General features: G+C 28.9%; 2 protein-coding genes across 4 annotated transcripts; one reads left to right on the top strand and one right to left on the bottom strand.

Moving 5' to 3' along the window:
- Positions 1-604: 604 nt before the first annotated feature.
- On the bottom strand, positions 605-13,837 carry LOC113857138 (transcription factor bHLH18-like). 3 transcript variants are annotated; one of them, XM_027488895.1, is made up of 4 exons: positions 13,472-13,537; positions 12,808-13,374; positions 11,513-11,894; positions 605-616 (listed from the first exon to the last, which is right to left on the bottom strand). In XM_027488895.1, coding segments are annotated over exons 1-4 (987 nt in total). In that variant the 5' UTR covers positions 13,508-13,537; the 3' UTR covers positions 605-614. The 3 variants fall into 3 exon arrangements, with proteins under 3 accessions (XP_027344696.1, XP_027344694.1, XP_027344695.1); XM_027488893.1 differs by lacking the exon at positions 605-616 and adding an exon at positions 11,153-11,443 and having other exon boundaries at positions 11,526-11,894; positions 13,472-13,550; XM_027488894.1 differs by lacking the exons at positions 605-616; positions 13,472-13,537 and adding exons at positions 11,230-11,443; positions 13,655-13,837 and having other exon boundaries at positions 11,526-11,894.
- Positions 5,882-7,598, top strand: LOC113857139 (transcription factor NAI1-like). The gene is made up of 3 exons (XM_027488896.1): positions 5,882-6,338; positions 6,875-7,255; positions 7,436-7,598. Exons 1-3 carry the CDS (start codon positions 5,883-5,885, stop codon positions 7,520-7,522), a joined length of 924 nt encoding a protein of 307 aa, XP_027344697.1. The 5' UTR covers position 5,882; the 3' UTR covers positions 7,523-7,598.
- Positions 13,838-17,902: the final 4,065 nt, after the last annotated feature.

The following is a 17,902-nucleotide window of genomic DNA, read 5'->3' as shown; positions in this document are numbered from 1 at the left end:
GTGCAACCAGCCAACCACATAGTTATAAAAAGTTCATCATGCATTCATGCTGTCCTTTTGTTTTTTTCTCTCTCGGGAAATACGTTTTACATAATGTTAATTAGATCACAGTAACATAATTTTATGCATGATTATTGCATGCATTTAAGATAACCTGTTTTATATTTAAAATAATTATGGTTAAAATACAGAGAATATTTTCGATTGAAATACTACTTTTTGCATAAAGTAATAAACCTGTATAACGTATAACTAACATACATAGCATTTTCTTTACACTAATATTAAGTATAATGTAATATCATTCACGTATATTTATACGTATATTACCCCGCATCTATAAACTTAGTTTATTATGAATCATTAGATTATATTTGGTCGTCAGTTCTTAGTGTTACATTTACACATCTGTACGTTATAAATTTGCATGTCAGGTACATATCTCAAGTGTAATTGGATGTGAGTACGATCATGAAGCTGGGGAAAATTTATTCTAATATAACATTCATGCTTGTGTTATGAGACTTAAATTCAGTTTGTGTAAGTTTTTGAAGAACTATTTATAGAAAAAATTAATGTAAAAACAAACATTTTAACAATTAATTAATTAAATTTTCTAATTTAAAAAATTAAAAAAAATTAAATAGGAAAGTATAAATTATTTTTAACTTATAAAAAATTTAATTTATTACTTTTATTTTTATAAATACTTATTAAAAAATTTATTCAAATTCAACCTTAATAGTTTGTCTTTAAACTGTCATATTGGTTAGTAAATACTTATTATAGTTACTGGAAGAGCAATCAGTTAATGTTTAAGATATGTATTAATTTGTATTAGTTCGAGTTAAAGGATTTGGATAGAGAAATGTTAAGCATTTTTTCCCTACTTTTTATTTAGACAAATATTAATCAATGTTCTTTCAACTTCACGTGCGTAAACTTGAAATTCGAGTTATCAAATCGTAAACAAAAAGCGTGCAAAACAACGTATTCTCGCTAGCTCAAAGATAATTTCACTCTCGTATAAGCTTCAGATTCGAACATTACGTAATTGACATTTACTTTTACCTTGGTTATAATTTAATATAAATTATAATTCTATATTATTTATGTGAAATTTTATCAAAATAGAATGTGTATAAGATTATTATCAAAGAATTTTTATCTTCATAATCGGGTAGACTATCTCCCTCGTCTTCATTTGTCCGGAGTTGAAACTTGAATCCAAAGTCAATCTCTTTAAAAATGTGCCTTTCTCAAGGTTCTATGCAAAAGAATCAACACAACTCAACTCTCTCAGTCTCACGCACGCACAAACACATAGGTTTTCACATTTTCCAAGGTAGCCCCTTTGCTAGTGTAGTGTAACAATTGGGTTATGTACCCATTTTTTCGTATATGATACTTACTTTGATAAATGACACGTAAGATAACAACAATGGAATAAACGAGAATATTAATTGATCATAAGATATTTCTATACCAAATATTAAAAAATCAGCGAAATAGTGTGCAACTACGACTTATATGTTAATTTCATAAATAAATGATTAATTTACGTGACAATATTCTTTGAGTAAACATTCTCTGTGAATTACAAAGAATGTCGGTCAATACTCCACAAGCACAGTGAAGCATGGGTGAGTGTGCGAGCGCAATTGGAGAAAGAGAAGGTGGGTTTTCCTAAGAGAGTAGAGAAGTAGAGGGTGAAGCATGCACGCGAAGTTTTTTGTGTTTTGCACTGTTCTCATTCTTTGGACCAAGAGATTTGGCCTTGCTTGCATGGAGTGGCGAGTAGCTAGGTCTTCCTCTTTGCCTTTGGATTTTGCAAAAGAAAGAGAGAGAAAGTAAACTTAGAAAATCCCAAGAATAAGAGACAAAGAAAGTGTGTTTCAATGATATCTTTATCATTTTCGTACTTTAGTGCTATGCAAATTTGTGTAAGCTTCTACCTCTTCATTGCAAGTTTCATGGCTTTGTGGGAACTGAGTCTTTGCCTAAATAATGCAACCTTTTTGTGTGTTCTCTTTTGGGTCAATTTTTGGTGCTGCTTTTGAATATTCTTCCATATCCACGTTTCCTTTTCATTAAAATGGCATTGAGAAGCATACCAAGAGACATGTGGGATTGAGGAGAGTTGAGTACTTCCAAAGGCAAAGATGATTGGTGGTCAAAGGAAAGGATCTCAATAATCTCACGCATTTCGCACATACACAAAATAATGCCCTCTTTATTTATCCAGGAAAAAATAAATAAAGAAAGAAGAAAAATAAAAGAATGCCCTCTTTACCAATTGCTTTCTGAGAAATTAATTTTGAAAATTAACTTTGCAGTTATTAGAATTGGTTTCGAAAGTGTTGGATGACGCCCTTATCATATATACCCAAATCTGTTTTTTAAGAGTGTATCGATATTTTCTAAAATTATTTTGAGAGTTGGATTATATATATATATATATAAAACAACATGCTAGAAAACAATTTCTGTTTCCTTTGGTTCTCCTAAGGCAAGAACCAAAGGAGAACGGGTCTTATTTAGTTGAATAATCAGTGTTAAACATAGGGGGATGGGAGAGGAAAGAAAGAAGGGAATGGCACGTAGATGTGGTTAGTAATTGGGTTTATTGAGTTTTACATAACCTTTTCAACTAAGATTGCAAAATTTATGAGGAAGAAAAAAAGAGAATATAATATATTATTGATATCTACCACACCCAAAAACTTTTCTTCTGGTATAAAGGCCTAAAATAGTAGACTCGTTTTGTTGCTCCAAACTGGAGCCCAAACCCATTTGTTTGGGTTCCCATTTTTAGCCCCTTCTTTATAAAGGCCCGAAACCAAAACTTCATTCATACAATTCAGAACCCAAAACTCTTATTGAAAAAAAAAATACTCTTAACAAAATCGTACGAATTAAAATTTCGAACTTAGATTTGTTCTGAACTTGTAATTAAGTGCATATTTATATCTATATTGAAATGTCACAGAATTATGTTTATTTCAGTGCAATATAATTTTATAAAAATAGTTAATATTCAGACACTCTTTATTAAAATTGATTTTTGCCTTTAAACTCACTTCTAGACTAATGTGATAAATTATAATTTTCGTATTAAATTAAAAATTTTATGTTTAATTTTTCCGAAAAATTATATACTTTAAAAATATTTAAATATAAATCACATCACTTTAAACTCACTTTTTAATAAAATTAATTGTATATAAGTTAATCCATTCAAACTCAAATACATTCTAAAATAGATCAAGTGGTGAAACTAACAGTATATAATCTACAAGAACAGGGTTGGAAACCCTATTGATCTACAGAATCCCACTTCCCCTTTCTTCTGCACCTGCTCCCTTCCCCATTGACCAATAACCAATAACCAATAAACAATAAACAAAAGGATAAGTTCTCAATTTTCGTATCCATGTAATTTTATTTACATATAAAGTCAAGGGATATTTGTTTTGGTTTAATCATTTTTTAGTTAGTATATTTTTATTAACTGTTATAAAATTATTTATTTCATGATGCATATTAAATACACAGTACAAGAATACTTTTTTTGTTCCAGAAACATCAAAAGACAAAGTATTTACAAGAATCCATGCTTTGATACCACGAAGCTCCGTAGAAGACAAATGCAATGGTGAAAAGGACTCGACATACCTTCTCCAGCGTAAGAAGACGACAAATTTTCGATGCTTTCATAACTTTTTCATTGGATAGGTATGAATTGTGTAATGCCCTTTGGGAACAGTAATGGAGGGCGCCACAAAGTTTGAGTTTTTCTTGTTATGCTTCAACAACATCGTTATGTATACATACAATTCGAGTTGGACAAGAAATGGGAAAACCCATGGGCACTTTTACAAGCACGGATGAAGCTCTTGCAATGCTGAATTGACAGTTTGTGTCGATGATTTCACAAAACATGCAAATTGCAACACAAAATCGAATGGGAATTGCTTTTTCATTTTGACTGTCAATGTCTTCTTTTCTCCAACATACGATGCAGAGGAATCATTTTGCATTTCCAAAGGGCTTGTAATTGATAGCACTTTGATTGCTTTGTTTGGTTTCCGCGAAATTTGGCCCATATCAGCCGTAGTCTGTCATATATACTTTATCATCAGACTTCGAAATACTCTTAATATTTGGTTTCCATTTTATTCTTTCAAACGAAAAAGAGATGATTTCATGGGTTATGAAGGTGAATTAATTGGTATATTAAGCTTCAAACTCCCACGTCGTAATGGTTCTTTTAGGATACTTATCGATCACTATTCATAAAAATCATAATATGATATTGTAATATCACTTTTCTAAGCTACAAGTAGTATTTAATGTATATACTTAGAAACTCAAACTCAATTATTAGTTAAGTTGGAATAATTTTGTATAGATTGATTGGGCTTGGTGATTTGGTGATAACTGAAAGTACATTAAATTTAATAAATTTTAAAAAATTTATTTTATCAGTATATTAATCTTCAATAGAAATATAAAATATATATTCATAAGTATTTATTAATTACTATTTTTTATTTATAATTTTATTATCTTTCATGCTTATAATATTTGTACTCTTTATTTTATGTCTTTTCATGCTATAAAACATTTATTAGTTTGTAATAAAAAATTAAAATTTTAAAAGGTAAAATTTTAACAAAATATATAAGAAGAGGGTGCATGAGACAAATAAATAGGTAATAAAATAAATAAAATAAAGTAAAAACTTATTATTCTTTAAATAAATAAGAACTATATTTTAAATTTGAATGTAAATTTTAAATGATTTTATGAAAAAAAAATACAATATTTTTATATAATAAAGATATATCCGAGCATGATGAAATAAATTTAAAAGAAACTATATATATTTTTTATTTAGTTTGTTGACATAATTTATAACAAAATTTATGCTAGAAGTGAAAATAGAGACAAAGAGAAAGAGACTGAATGTGTAAAATTTAAAATATTGATATAAAATATTTTTGTACATCATTTGAGCCTATTTTAATTTTCAATACATTCAAATTATACTTTATTCTTTTTTATTTAATTTGTTTACAAAAATCATATGTTGTATACAACATATAGTAAAAAATATATACAAATACTATGATAAAATGATATATCAAATTTTACACATTAAAATATCTATGAATACATGCTTGAAATATTTTTAGTCTGTTTGATTCGTGTTTATCTGCTTACCTTGTAGTCTACACATACTATAAAATATTTTTTATTTAATCATTAAATTTAGTAAACACAAATTTATGTATATCTTCTATTTTTATAGTTTAATTCTCCACTGTCCCAATCGTGAGAAGTGAGAGACAAATGAGCTTTTAACATTCTGCAAGAAGGATGGTAAGGTAACATCACTGTCCCCCCCCATGTGGTCCTTGGTCCTAACTTGTAATGATTTCCAAATGATAAGCACAATACGTGAAATCGCTTGAAATCGAACGGTGGAAATAAAAGTTGCATGTTCAACGAGTCTTTGTTTTCTGCCATCCCCATTTCCTTTTATCTTCCATCATTTTTCTTCTCTATCCTTAAGATTGGATCCACAACAAAGTCTCGGTAGTTTCTTTCTTCTCTGCCAATGGAGGAGCCATGCCACAAATATTGGTTCTCTGACATGGTAACCACACACACACACACAACATCAAATTATATATTTATATTCGACATAGATCATATATGATAAGCAAATTAATATATGATATAGTTTTATGTATATATACATGTTGGTGATTGAATTTGATTATTTTGTTCCATAGGAAATATATGATAATGATTTCTTTAATCAACACCACAAGATCGAGTCATTGGATGATGAAGATCAGATCTTTCAAGAGATCATGCATCAACCAGTTTTCTCTTCTGACAGTGAAACTCACTCTCCCAAGAATCAAAATAACTCAATCCACAGTGGCAGTGGTTGCACAACCATAGTCAACAACAAGTGCAGCAACCCTGTGATCAAGAGCAACAACATCCCCAACTTCATGTTCACACAACATGCACCTGAAAAATCTGTCACACCCACTTCCCAAAACTCTTACATTTTGTCTTTCGATGACTCCATCTTAGTAGCAGCCATCAGGGAAACCTACGGTGGAAAACAGCCCTACCATGAGGAGGCCTCAAAAGGGGTCTCAGAAAAACATGAGGTTGAACCAAAGGTCAACAAAACAATAAGGAGAGGTAGAAGCTCTGCAGAGACACTAGACCATATCATGACAGAGCGAAAAAGGAGACGAGAATTGACAGAGAGGTTCATTGCATTATCAGCCACTCTACCTGGCTTGAAGAAGGTTAGTAATTCATGATGTCACATGTTTACAGTGGAATAATTAATCACATTTAACATGATGTCGGTCAATGGTTTTTCCTTTTCAACTTTAATTTGGTTTCTAGAATTAATGAATTATTCTAGTTCAATTCATCTTTTAGTTTGATATGTCGTAATATAATTAATTAACGGGATTCATTTGTATAAAATTGAGTTACATCAGATCAGTCGACGATCCATGTTGTCACAAGCTAAATGAAAAAAAGTGTGTAAAAGAAGAATTTAATTTAATGCAATTTCTTCTTTAAACGTTTTCTTCTTTTCATTTTATATCACATTAATGATATTACACGTGGAATGTCAAGTTGTTTGTTTTCATGAGATTTTATATATGTAAGACTAATTTTTATGAGCATAATCAATACAATGGACATTTCATTAGTTTGGAAGAAAATAATTTTGCCAAAAAAAAAAAGATAAAAACCAACTACGAGCTTTTGAATTTCTTACACAATGAACAATTTATAATCCAAGATTGAAATGTTTTATGAAGTCTAGATTGACAAGGCCACCATACTTAGCGAAGCAATCAGTCATCTGAAACGACTTAAAGAACGTGTAAGAGAGCTAGAAGAACAATGCAAAAAGACAAAGGTTGAGTCAGTGTCATTCATTCATCACAAATCCCACATTGCAACTGAAGAAGGCATCACCTCAAGTGCAATGAACTCTGATGACTGCTACAGAACCAATGAAACACTCCCCACAGTGGAAGCAAGAGTCTTTCAAAAGGATGTACTCCTCCGGATTCACTGCAAGAAGCAAAGTGGCATTTTGCTCAAAATTTTGACCCATCTTGGTAATCTTGATCTGTTCACAATCAGCAACAGCGCGATGCCATTTGGGACTTCAACTCTTGACATCAGCATTATTGCTCAGGTACACACAACGATATATCATAAATCTTTGAAGGAAAAATTAAGATCCAATTGATGTCTATTACCAGCAACAATTGTGATCTACCAAGTAGATATTGTTATTAGACATATATATATTTTGATAACATTGTCATGTTGTGCCACTGCTATAAGCCCTTAATTATAACTTCAATTAATGCAGATGGGTGACAAATTCAACGTAACAATGAATGATCTAGTGAAAAACCTGAGATTGGCTCTCTTGCACTCATCCGAAGTAGAACAATGATCAGTGTACTACAGTATCAATTATGAAACTAGGTATTTGATAATACGAAAATTCCGAAAGTACTTCTAGCTCTTCGTGAGGGTGTGATTTTGGCTCTGGAATTAAGTTACAATCATGAATATATTCATGACGGAGAGTCTACTACTGTTTGATGAACAGAATGACTTATAAATATAATTTCATGAATTATGGCACTATCTTATAATTTAATGCATTCTATAGATGATTGCTCAGTTTCAGCAATGAACATCTAGTTCCAATTTGAAGGGTTGCAAATCCTCCAGCAGATAGCTAGGCTTGTTGCGCCCAGTTTGGTAAACTTAATGTCTTCCAAGTTATTTGTATAATAAGGAACAGCTTGGGATACTCCTAGATGTACTGGCTGCTGATGCTTTATAATTAATATAGCATGCATATTTTGGTATTAAAAAAAATAAAGGAATAGTCCACTAGTCGAAATTAAAGGATTTGGAAGTTTTGGAGAGCCATTTGCTCATCATATGTAGTGAGAGATATAAGGAAAAAAAAAGTTATAAAACATATTGTAAAAATAATTAGTAAAATAGAGTTGTTTGATTTGAGATGAATTTGTATATGATGTGCTTTTTCAGATGAATTTGTTATGCTTTATTATGATATCTTACTCTTATATTAATTGATTCATGAATGACTTGTTTGATTTGAGAAAATATATTTTTTTAATTATAATTTACTTTCAAATATTTTTATAAAAATAATAATATTTATATAGAAAGAAAATAAACCTTTGAAAAAATCATTCTTTTTCTCAATTCACAGAAGTCCTTAATTTTGATTATAAATAAGAAAATAAATTGGGGGAGAGATAAGAAAATATATCCGTTTTAGATTATTATTAAAGTTTTGAATTAGTTGAATTAATTGGTTGATGTGTAATTTGATGACTGTAACATGTATAATTTATTGAAAGAACCATTCAAACTTAAAAATTATTAAAATATGATCGTGATTAAATTTAAATCATAAAAAAATCGTATAGTAAAAATTAAATATTTACTTTTCTTATATCAGATTATCATAGCCTAACAAAATAACTTTAATTTAATACACCTATAGTACACTATTATTAAATTATATATAAGTTATCATATTTACAAAAATTGTTTTTTATATAATAATTAATATACAAATTATATCACAATGCAACTTAATTGATTAACAGTGTAAAATTTTTTACCCTAATAATGCATTAATATTAAACTCTTAAATTGTACTTTTTTATTTTTACATGATTTGTTTTATATGTTAGGAATATATAAAAGCTAAAATTAAAATCTGTCCAAATATTATGATAGAGTAAAAAATAAAATAAAATTCATACAATTATTACACTTGATAAGATTCGTTTACGAATATATGTGTATGTATTATTTATTTTTATATTTAAAACGCTTGTCTGTCGGAAAATCTTTTACTATATTTTAAATAAAAAATAAATTTAAAGTAGTATAAATTGAATATTCATTTATAAAATAAAATAATTAAAAGTATAAAACAACTAGTAGATATAACATACGGGTAAAACAACTTGTATATTTATATTGGTGGCTCTCGACCTATTTTGATAACCGCTCCTCAATGCAGCTTTGGTTATATAGGGCGAAGTGCAAAGATAATATAAAGTTAAAATTTTACAAAATTATGTATCGAACAATAGTCTGTGAATTTGCAATAACTCACAGAACTATATATTGAATAAATTTAATAATTTTCAATAACTCACAATAAACAAAATTAAATCAGTATTTAAAAATTATTTTTAAAAAAATTTACTGTAACAATTGTTGATACTTGTTTTTAAAAAGTTAATAGACTATAATTGGAAAGAGCAAAGTGTCCATTTAAAAAGTAGGAAGCTGAAACAAGAAGATGCTAACTGAGTTAACTTATAGCCCCACTTCTTTCTGGTTCCCTTAACATGTTTTGTCCTTAAGGGCAAATTTTTTTCTTTTTCTTTCATTGACTAATGTTCTTGGACACGCATGGAATTTTTAATGGTGTTTTAAATTATATTTTGTTTAAATCACTTTTTTTTAACTATCCCACTTTTTGTACATCACAGAGAGAAACAATACCTATTTAAGAATGCTAAGGAATCCAAGAAAAAAAAATTGAAAAAATCCATAGGAAGGAGACAAGTTATTTCAATCCTATGTCGACCATCCTTTCTCATTCCGCTACATAATATATATACTAATTAATTAAGTTGAAATATTATTCCCAAAGACTTGTAGCTCTCCACCATTCATTTTCTTCTTTGTGCATATCGATCCAATTTCTTGACCATGAATAGAGCACGTAAAAATGATAAAAGGGTATTTGAATGACTCATTTGGGTTCTTCTTTTGTGAGGTAGGCAAAGTGTGGTTCTTAATTCACACCTTTAATCTTTCTTGATCATGATTGCAACTAGTTTCTCCACTTTTATGAATTAAAAAATATTTATGATATTTGAGCTATAAACATTCTATCAAAGATCAAACAGATCAATTTTGTTGTCGTTAAAGCTTTGTATTCTCCCTTGTCATACGTCACACTCGAATTTGTTGCTATATGATATTTAATTTCTGCTCCATTCCCCATGTTTTTTATTCTTTGCAAAAGAATCCACAAACCCAACCTAGGTTTCTCAAAGTAAAATAATTTGATCATTTTACCTTACAATCATAAGCTTTCCCCACTTTTCATTATTATTTCTCATAAAGTGGGATACTAAGTTTTCTTAATTCGTTCATCTATTAATTATGTCTCGTTAAATATGATTCATCTAAATAGTTTGAGTTCAACTATAGAGCAACATGGCACCAGAAATTGGATGCTACACGTGGGATATAGCTTTTCACATATATTTAAGTGAGCAAATAATAATGCAATCTCGTTAAAAATACCAGCTTATTGAAGTATCACGTCAGAGCATTCACTCAATCATGGTATTGGTTGTTATACTATGAATTATGATAATTCTCTTGTACAGCCCATATATACAATCTTTGTAAATCATTCGTTACTCTTAATGAAAAATAATTACAACTTCATCTGAACTCTTTTCACGGTATTTCACTCTGTTTATTAACTAGCACCTCTGATCCTCATCAATGGCGTCCACTGACTCTACTGTCAAAATATCATGATTGGTTGATTCTTGGGGGTGAGTGTTAAGAGTATTGCCTTATCATGGTCGTTTATTGTATATAATTTAAATTTACGATTATTCTCTTGTTTAGTTAGTGTTTATGTGTATTCTTATAAAAACAATAATTATTTTTAATGTGAAATAATTACATCTTCATCTGATAAAACTTAAATAAAAATTTCTTTACCTTTGTCATTAAATTTTCTAATCAAAACAAGAATATAAAAAAAATCTAAATTGGCCCGACCATTTGATTAAGATAGTCGCATCGGATAAGATCTATATCCAGCAATTATATCAACTACAAGATTTAATAAGCAATAACGTGGGACAGGGATATCGTTGCACTTAACGTCAGGTCCATTTAATATTTTGGGTGGCCCCAATGTGTAAATAATGTCTGGTCGAATTTATGCTCTATAATTAATTGGGAACACATGCCATGGATGGTGATTTGACAATGTCGTAACAAGAATTTTCGTTTTCAAATAGGAAAAAAAGAAGATATCAGAGTAAATTCGGAGGATAAATTCATCTCGAACATACACTTTGCTTATTTAATGTTACGATCAATACATAAAGGAACCAAATTCGAAGATGGCCACAGTTCAAAACTTTCCAATTCCATACCTACAACTTTGTTTGATACACTAGTACGGATCACTGTCGCATAGCACATGTGACTTCAAGAGCACTTTTCTAAGGTTTTTCACTAGTTCATCCACTGTCATTTTGTACTCGTCACCCATCTGCATTATTCAAATTAAGTAGTTTATATATCAATTCAATTCAAAGATAAAAAATACATAATAAATAACAATATTTATTTACCTGAGCAATGATAGTAATGCAAAGAGCGGAATTCCCAAATGGCAAGACGCTGCTACCGGTGACAATGAGATGAAGATTTTCAAGGTGGTCGAGTATTTTGAGTTCAATGCCATTTTCTTTCTCACAGTGGATCTCAATGAGAACCTCATTTCCCAACACTCTTGCTTCCATCTCGGGAAGGATGCTACAATTATCAGAGGTGGTATCACTTGAGGTGGTGTCTTCATTCCCATTCAGATCGTGTTTCTTCATCAATATCACTGATTCTACTACACCCCCCTTTTTGTCTTGATTTTCTAGTTCTTGTACCCTTTCTTGAAGTTGTTTCACATAATCTATTGCTGCTCGAAGTACAGAAGCCTTGTCCGTCTATACATAGAAATTTTACAATTACAAACCATTCCATTCCATTCTCTCTAGTGGGTCCAAGTTCTTTTGTAAATTTCTGATTTCAACAATTCTACGTGTTTTTCGCTGTGTGGCGTACTAGAAAGTCATATAGGACATAGAAAACTCCACAGACAGAATCTAATCATACAAAATATTTTGCAAATTTCGTGCCTTTTCATCACATAATCTTTTTCGTCTTTTTCTTATCTCTTCTTCTTTTTACCATAAAAGGACAAGAATGGTAAACAAATTGGACGTAAGTAAAAACATATTTCAAAAATTTTGTTGCAGGATTCAGATTTATGACCGAGTCTTAATGCCAACAATATAGGGATAAATTAATTTTATAATACATACGGAATGAGTATATATCATAGAATATTGCAGATAGATTGGCCAGTGACCCATTTGCAATGACTTTGAAATAATGATCGATCTAGTAAAAATTCAAAATCACTTTTCCTTTCATGATTGTCAAAATTATGTAATTAGAATAAAAGTAACATGGAACGGTCATTAATCGATAAGAATATAAAAAAAAAACCAAAAAATAAATTGCACTATAGGATTTCAATACTGATCCATGCATAAGTTGAATTCAAGCCTCAAATAATACATTTTTTAAAAAGAAAATTAATAACTTTTAGGTTTTTGATTTATGAAAAGTAAGATTAGGTGTCTAAAATATAAAACGTGTGTGTATGCTACAATAGGTAGGATTGACGGTGAAAATGAGCAAGAACCAAACAATGAGCACCTAGAACAATTATTAAATTTAAAATATTGATCCTTTTAGCATATGCTATTATTAAACTAGAATTTACTATATTAATAATTAAAGTGATTTGTCCCATGTACATTTTAACAAGAAAAATTGAATTGAGTAAATTACCTTGTTCAAGCCTGGAATGGTGGCCGAGAGTGCTATGAACCTCTCTGTGAGTTCCTGTCTTCTTCGTCTCTCTGCCATTATGTGATCGAAAGTCTGAGAAGAGCTTCGGGCCCTCTTAGCTCCTTGATTGGGCCTTGCTTTGGGTTCCGGGCTTTGACTCTCGTGGGCTCGTTTAGAAGGCCTGAGGCTTCCCACGCCATCGCCGCCCAATAATTGGTCATAATTGAGGCAGGGTTCGGGTGTGGCCGGTACCATAGTTGAGTTGTCGAACGACAGAATGTACGTCTTTGGAGAAGAGAAACGACGAGGTCGTTTGGAATTGGAACCGTCTGAGGAGTTGGAGCTGTTGCTTTTGATTAAGTTCCCATGCCTCTGAGTCTGACTCAAAGCGGCGCCGTCTGAAGCGGCAACGGCGACGTTGGGGATGGAATTGTTTTGAACGGCGTGAAATGAGTGATCGCTTTCACTTTCGGAAGAGAAAGCTGAAGGCGTTTGCTGTAGGATGTCTCTGAGGAACTCGTCGCCGTGACTCTCATGGAAGAAACAATTATCCTCATAATCCATTTCCTACAACAATCAATTGAAAAATCATGAAACAATTAAACCGAGCCATGTATATACGATACTCAAAGAACAACAGATTGTAAAATTATGATAATTTTACCAGATGAAGATGCCGATTCACCCATGAATCCTCCATTAGAATGCAGGGATTGTGTGTGGGTGGGATGTTATCTCCCATAGGGAATAATAATAATAACAATAATATAAATATTATTAACAGGTCTACAATAAGGGTTCCACAAGTGCATAGTAGTGTAGGTAAAGGATGGGGACAAGATATTACTCGTTTTTCATGCAACTTTAATGTGAGTCGTTGGATCATTGATATTGTTCATAGGGAACGGTGCCGTGTGGGACCATTTAGCGATGGGGCGGTATGATGCATCCGCAGAGGGAGGAAGCATACGTAATGTATGTATGCTCTCCCTAATTTTGACATTATTAACTTTTGCTCTGTGTTCTTATGCAAAAAAATCTCAGGCGGTGGAGATTGGAGAATCGTGTTTCAGTCTTTCAGGTAAGTCACTCTGCCATCAACATTCTATTGCTGTGTTCTATAAAGGTAACTTAGATTGAATCTTATCTTCTTCCTTTTTAAGTGCATCTGTTTCATTTTAAATATTTTTGTTGGTATTAGAGTGTGAAGATTTTGTTTTAACGCTCTTATGATATGTTAATAATATTTTTCATTTTAAATTTGTATTAGAGTGTTTACTTTTATTTTAAAGTTAAATTTCAGCCAGAAATTAATATCATTTTATTCCGAATGGATATGTTAAAAAATAAAGGGATGTCGATCTCTCTCTCTTTTAAAAAATAGCATATACCACTACCTGCCATAGCCAAATATGCTTATGATCTTGAAAGACAGATTATCTTTTCATACAAAACTATTTATTTATGAAGGAAAGTGACGGATTCAAGCGGGGCGATCATTGACTCTTCCCCCCTCCCCACCCTCCTCCATGAATTTATATAAAATTCATAATTATTTGTCTTTATTAATCAATTTAAATAAATAAATATACAAGTTCTTTAGATTTTTATTTTTAAATTGTTATTATTGTAAAGTTTAAAGCCTTGTCAGATAATCTTTAAACATTTTTATAATTATTTGAAATTATTTTTCTATAAATATATATTTTTGTAATAAAAACAAGTGGCATGTATATTTTGTATACACGATGTATAGCCTTCTCGAAACGTAGATCACGAGACAACTCACAAAGGCATGCACGTTTCCTTTTTTGGTTTTTCCCTTCAAAAAAGCATGCTATTATTCCGACGAACTTTGTATGATTTGTTTGGATATAGAGAGTATATTAAAATAATAAGAAAAATATGTTTTTTCTTTTATTGTTATAAAGAAAAAATAAAAAATATATAATTATGTTAAATAACATTTTACATATTATAACAAGGATAGATTTTTTATTTGTTCAATATCCTTTTTCTTACCCGTTTTCTTTACTGATTGTGAGGAACGAAAAAAAAAAACTTTGGTCGCAGGTCCCATAATAAAATTTTCATTTTCTTTTTCTACCGTTTTCACCATATATTCCATTTTATTTTAGAAATATAAGGAAGATAAAAAATTTGATAAAAAAATGCGAAGTGATAAAAAAATATAGTTAAAAGATAGATACAAATATTAGATAAAGATATAAATATGATTAAGATTTTATTAATTTTAATTTTAATTTTTAAGGTTGTATTTAATTATTTAAAAATATTTTTTTTTAAATGTTTATTATATTAAAGATATAAATATATAATTAATATTTTTTAATAAAATTTATTATCATTAAATATTTAAACTTAATATTAAGAATTAAGTTGAATAAAAAATTGATATTATTATCATTAAAAATCAATATAATAAAAGGGAGGGAGATTTTTTTAAAAATAATGAAATATAAGTACTATAATCAATATGAAAATTTTATTTTAATAATATATAATAATATTAAATACATTTTTATTAAAATAAAAATTAATTGATATGCAACATAAATAAAAACATTAAAAAATAATATCATATATATATATATATATAGAGAGAGAGAGAGTAAGTATTATTATCATGTGCATCATGAACACAACACTGCGTTGGATGCCTTGTAAATAAAATGTTACTTATAATAACTGAAATTAAGAATAGAAAATTTATTGAAATAAAATATATCATCATTAGTTTGATTTTATCGAGGACATTAGCAGAATCATTCGAAGATGAATATTAATTGCAATATTACTTTAATTAAACCAATAATTTTATGAAAAATTATAAAGTTAAATCAACTTGATTTGTAGTTGCCAGACGATGATGCAGAATTCCATAAACTAGTTATGTCATAATAATAATAATAATAATAATAATAGTAGTAGTAGTGGCAGTGGCCCCGAATAGTGCTTGTGCTGGTCAGCAGTGTATCACCTCGTATTCGGTGGGATAACAGATTTTTCTAATTATAATATAACCATTTTTTAATATAAATCTAAAGGCATACGCTAAAACGTTAAAACTAATATTTTTATTAAAAATTATAGTATTTAATATTATTAATATTTTAAATTTTATAATATTTTATTTTTAAAAATTTGTTCTTTATAATTTCGTACAATATATTCTTATGTACTTCTTTTTCTCTATTATTTTAGTGGTGCCCACTGCCCAACTTAGCTAGCACAGGGATTGATGCATTTTAGAAATTAAAAATCACATAAGTTTTACAACTGTTTTTTTTTCATGATTAGTAAAATTTTTAAGTAATATACAAATAAAATAAAATAAAAATATTTAAATCAAAATTAATAATATATTATATCATTAATTGGAAAAAAAAATATACATTATAAAAATGGTTTGAAAAATAGTAACTAATTCAAGTTCCATCATGGCTTTCCGATTTCGTCGATCGAGAGAGACACATGTGCATAAAATTGAATAGAACTCGGCAATGAATAGGTTTTCGATTAAGCCACGTAGTTAATGTCTACGCCTTTTGTACTTGGCATTGTTTATTTTTCTTTATAGTTCTACAATATAGAGTTTTTTTTTTTTTTAACTTTTATAATTATAAAAAATTTAATTAATACAAATTTATTAAATATTATTTATAATTTTAATTAAATGTATATATACATATATATTTAATACTTAATGTTTAAAATGATAAAAAATATTTAAAATGTGAAAAAATATAACAAAAGTTTATAAAATTTGCTTCTAAAGGTTAGCATTATATTCATTCATTCACATATTGAGGCAGTTATAAAATATTTTTATTAAAATATTAGTTAAAAAAGTAAATAAAATGATATTTTAAAAACACTTGTATACAGTAAACCAATATATACATATAGGTTATCTTTTAAAAAAATTATAAATTATATCATAACGTGATAAAAAAAAACACTAATTATTAAAACAAATAAAACAAATTATAAGTTTTTAGAAAAAAAAAAAAGGAAATGAAAAAAAAAAGATTTTTTATTTTTTAAAATAAACGAGATATAACATACATTTATTACAATACTTTTTTATTATCATAAAATTATATATTTTTTGTTTAAAATAAAAGATACCTTTTTTTTTCCTCTCTCCTTTCAAAATTTTGCTCCCGACCAACCCATAGAGATTTTAAAAAAATAAACTTGAGAAGATGACAAGCGCAGTGAAAGCACGAGTGTGAACGGAAGACAAGAAAAGAAATAGCCAATCATAACCTCATGTTATTTCACTTAATATATGACGATCATTTTTCAACACGTGTGAAACCTATCGTGAAAATGAAAAATTCTTACCAAACCTCAAACTTTTATTTCAAGTACTGCCAAAATGTTTCCCTATCATAAATTTGCCAAATGGTTTACACATTTTATTCGTTTTAATAATCTTTTGAATATACGTGTAACGTGAAAAGGTTAAATTAAAACACTAACATAACAATTAAACAGGTTAAATTTTAACTATTTATGCATATATATATATATATATATATAATCCTCTCATTAAATATATTCTCTTAGTACACACAAGGATATAATAAATGATGATGATCGTTGAATGAAAATGATAATTATAAGTTCATTCAAGGTTCAAAGGACATGACACAAACCTAACCCTATTATAACACCAGAGTTAATTTGCTTTCTTTTTTCTTCTTGTGTAATCATTTCTTTTGTATGATTAAAGATCATGACCTCTTTGATTTGTTTTATATATAGATTAATATTTATGTTAATCAAAATTACTGTAGAACTTGTTTGGAAATGGATGCAAATTACATGCATGCTTGAAAGCTTTTAATTATCTAAGAATGAAGTTTACAAAATAAGGACTTTTACTCTTTATATTAATCTACCGGACATTAATCTTATTATGATACATTTGAAAAAATGTTATATTGTTACCCAAAATAGTAATAATAAAAGAGAAAAACTATCTTATAGTGTGTTAACCCAAAGCTTGAATTCAGTAACTTTTATTGAATTAGTAAACTCCTAAAAGATTTACAAAATAAGTTCT

This window comes from Abrus precatorius, unplaced genomic scaffold, assembly GCF_003935025.1.
Source record: "Abrus precatorius isolate BTA unplaced genomic scaffold, Abrus_2018 Scaffold153, whole genome shotgun sequence".
In the NCBI taxonomy this organism is placed as follows: domain Eukaryota; kingdom Viridiplantae; phylum Streptophyta; class Magnoliopsida; order Fabales; family Fabaceae; genus Abrus; species Abrus precatorius.
This window is presented reverse-complemented; position numbering and strand designations above follow the sequence as displayed.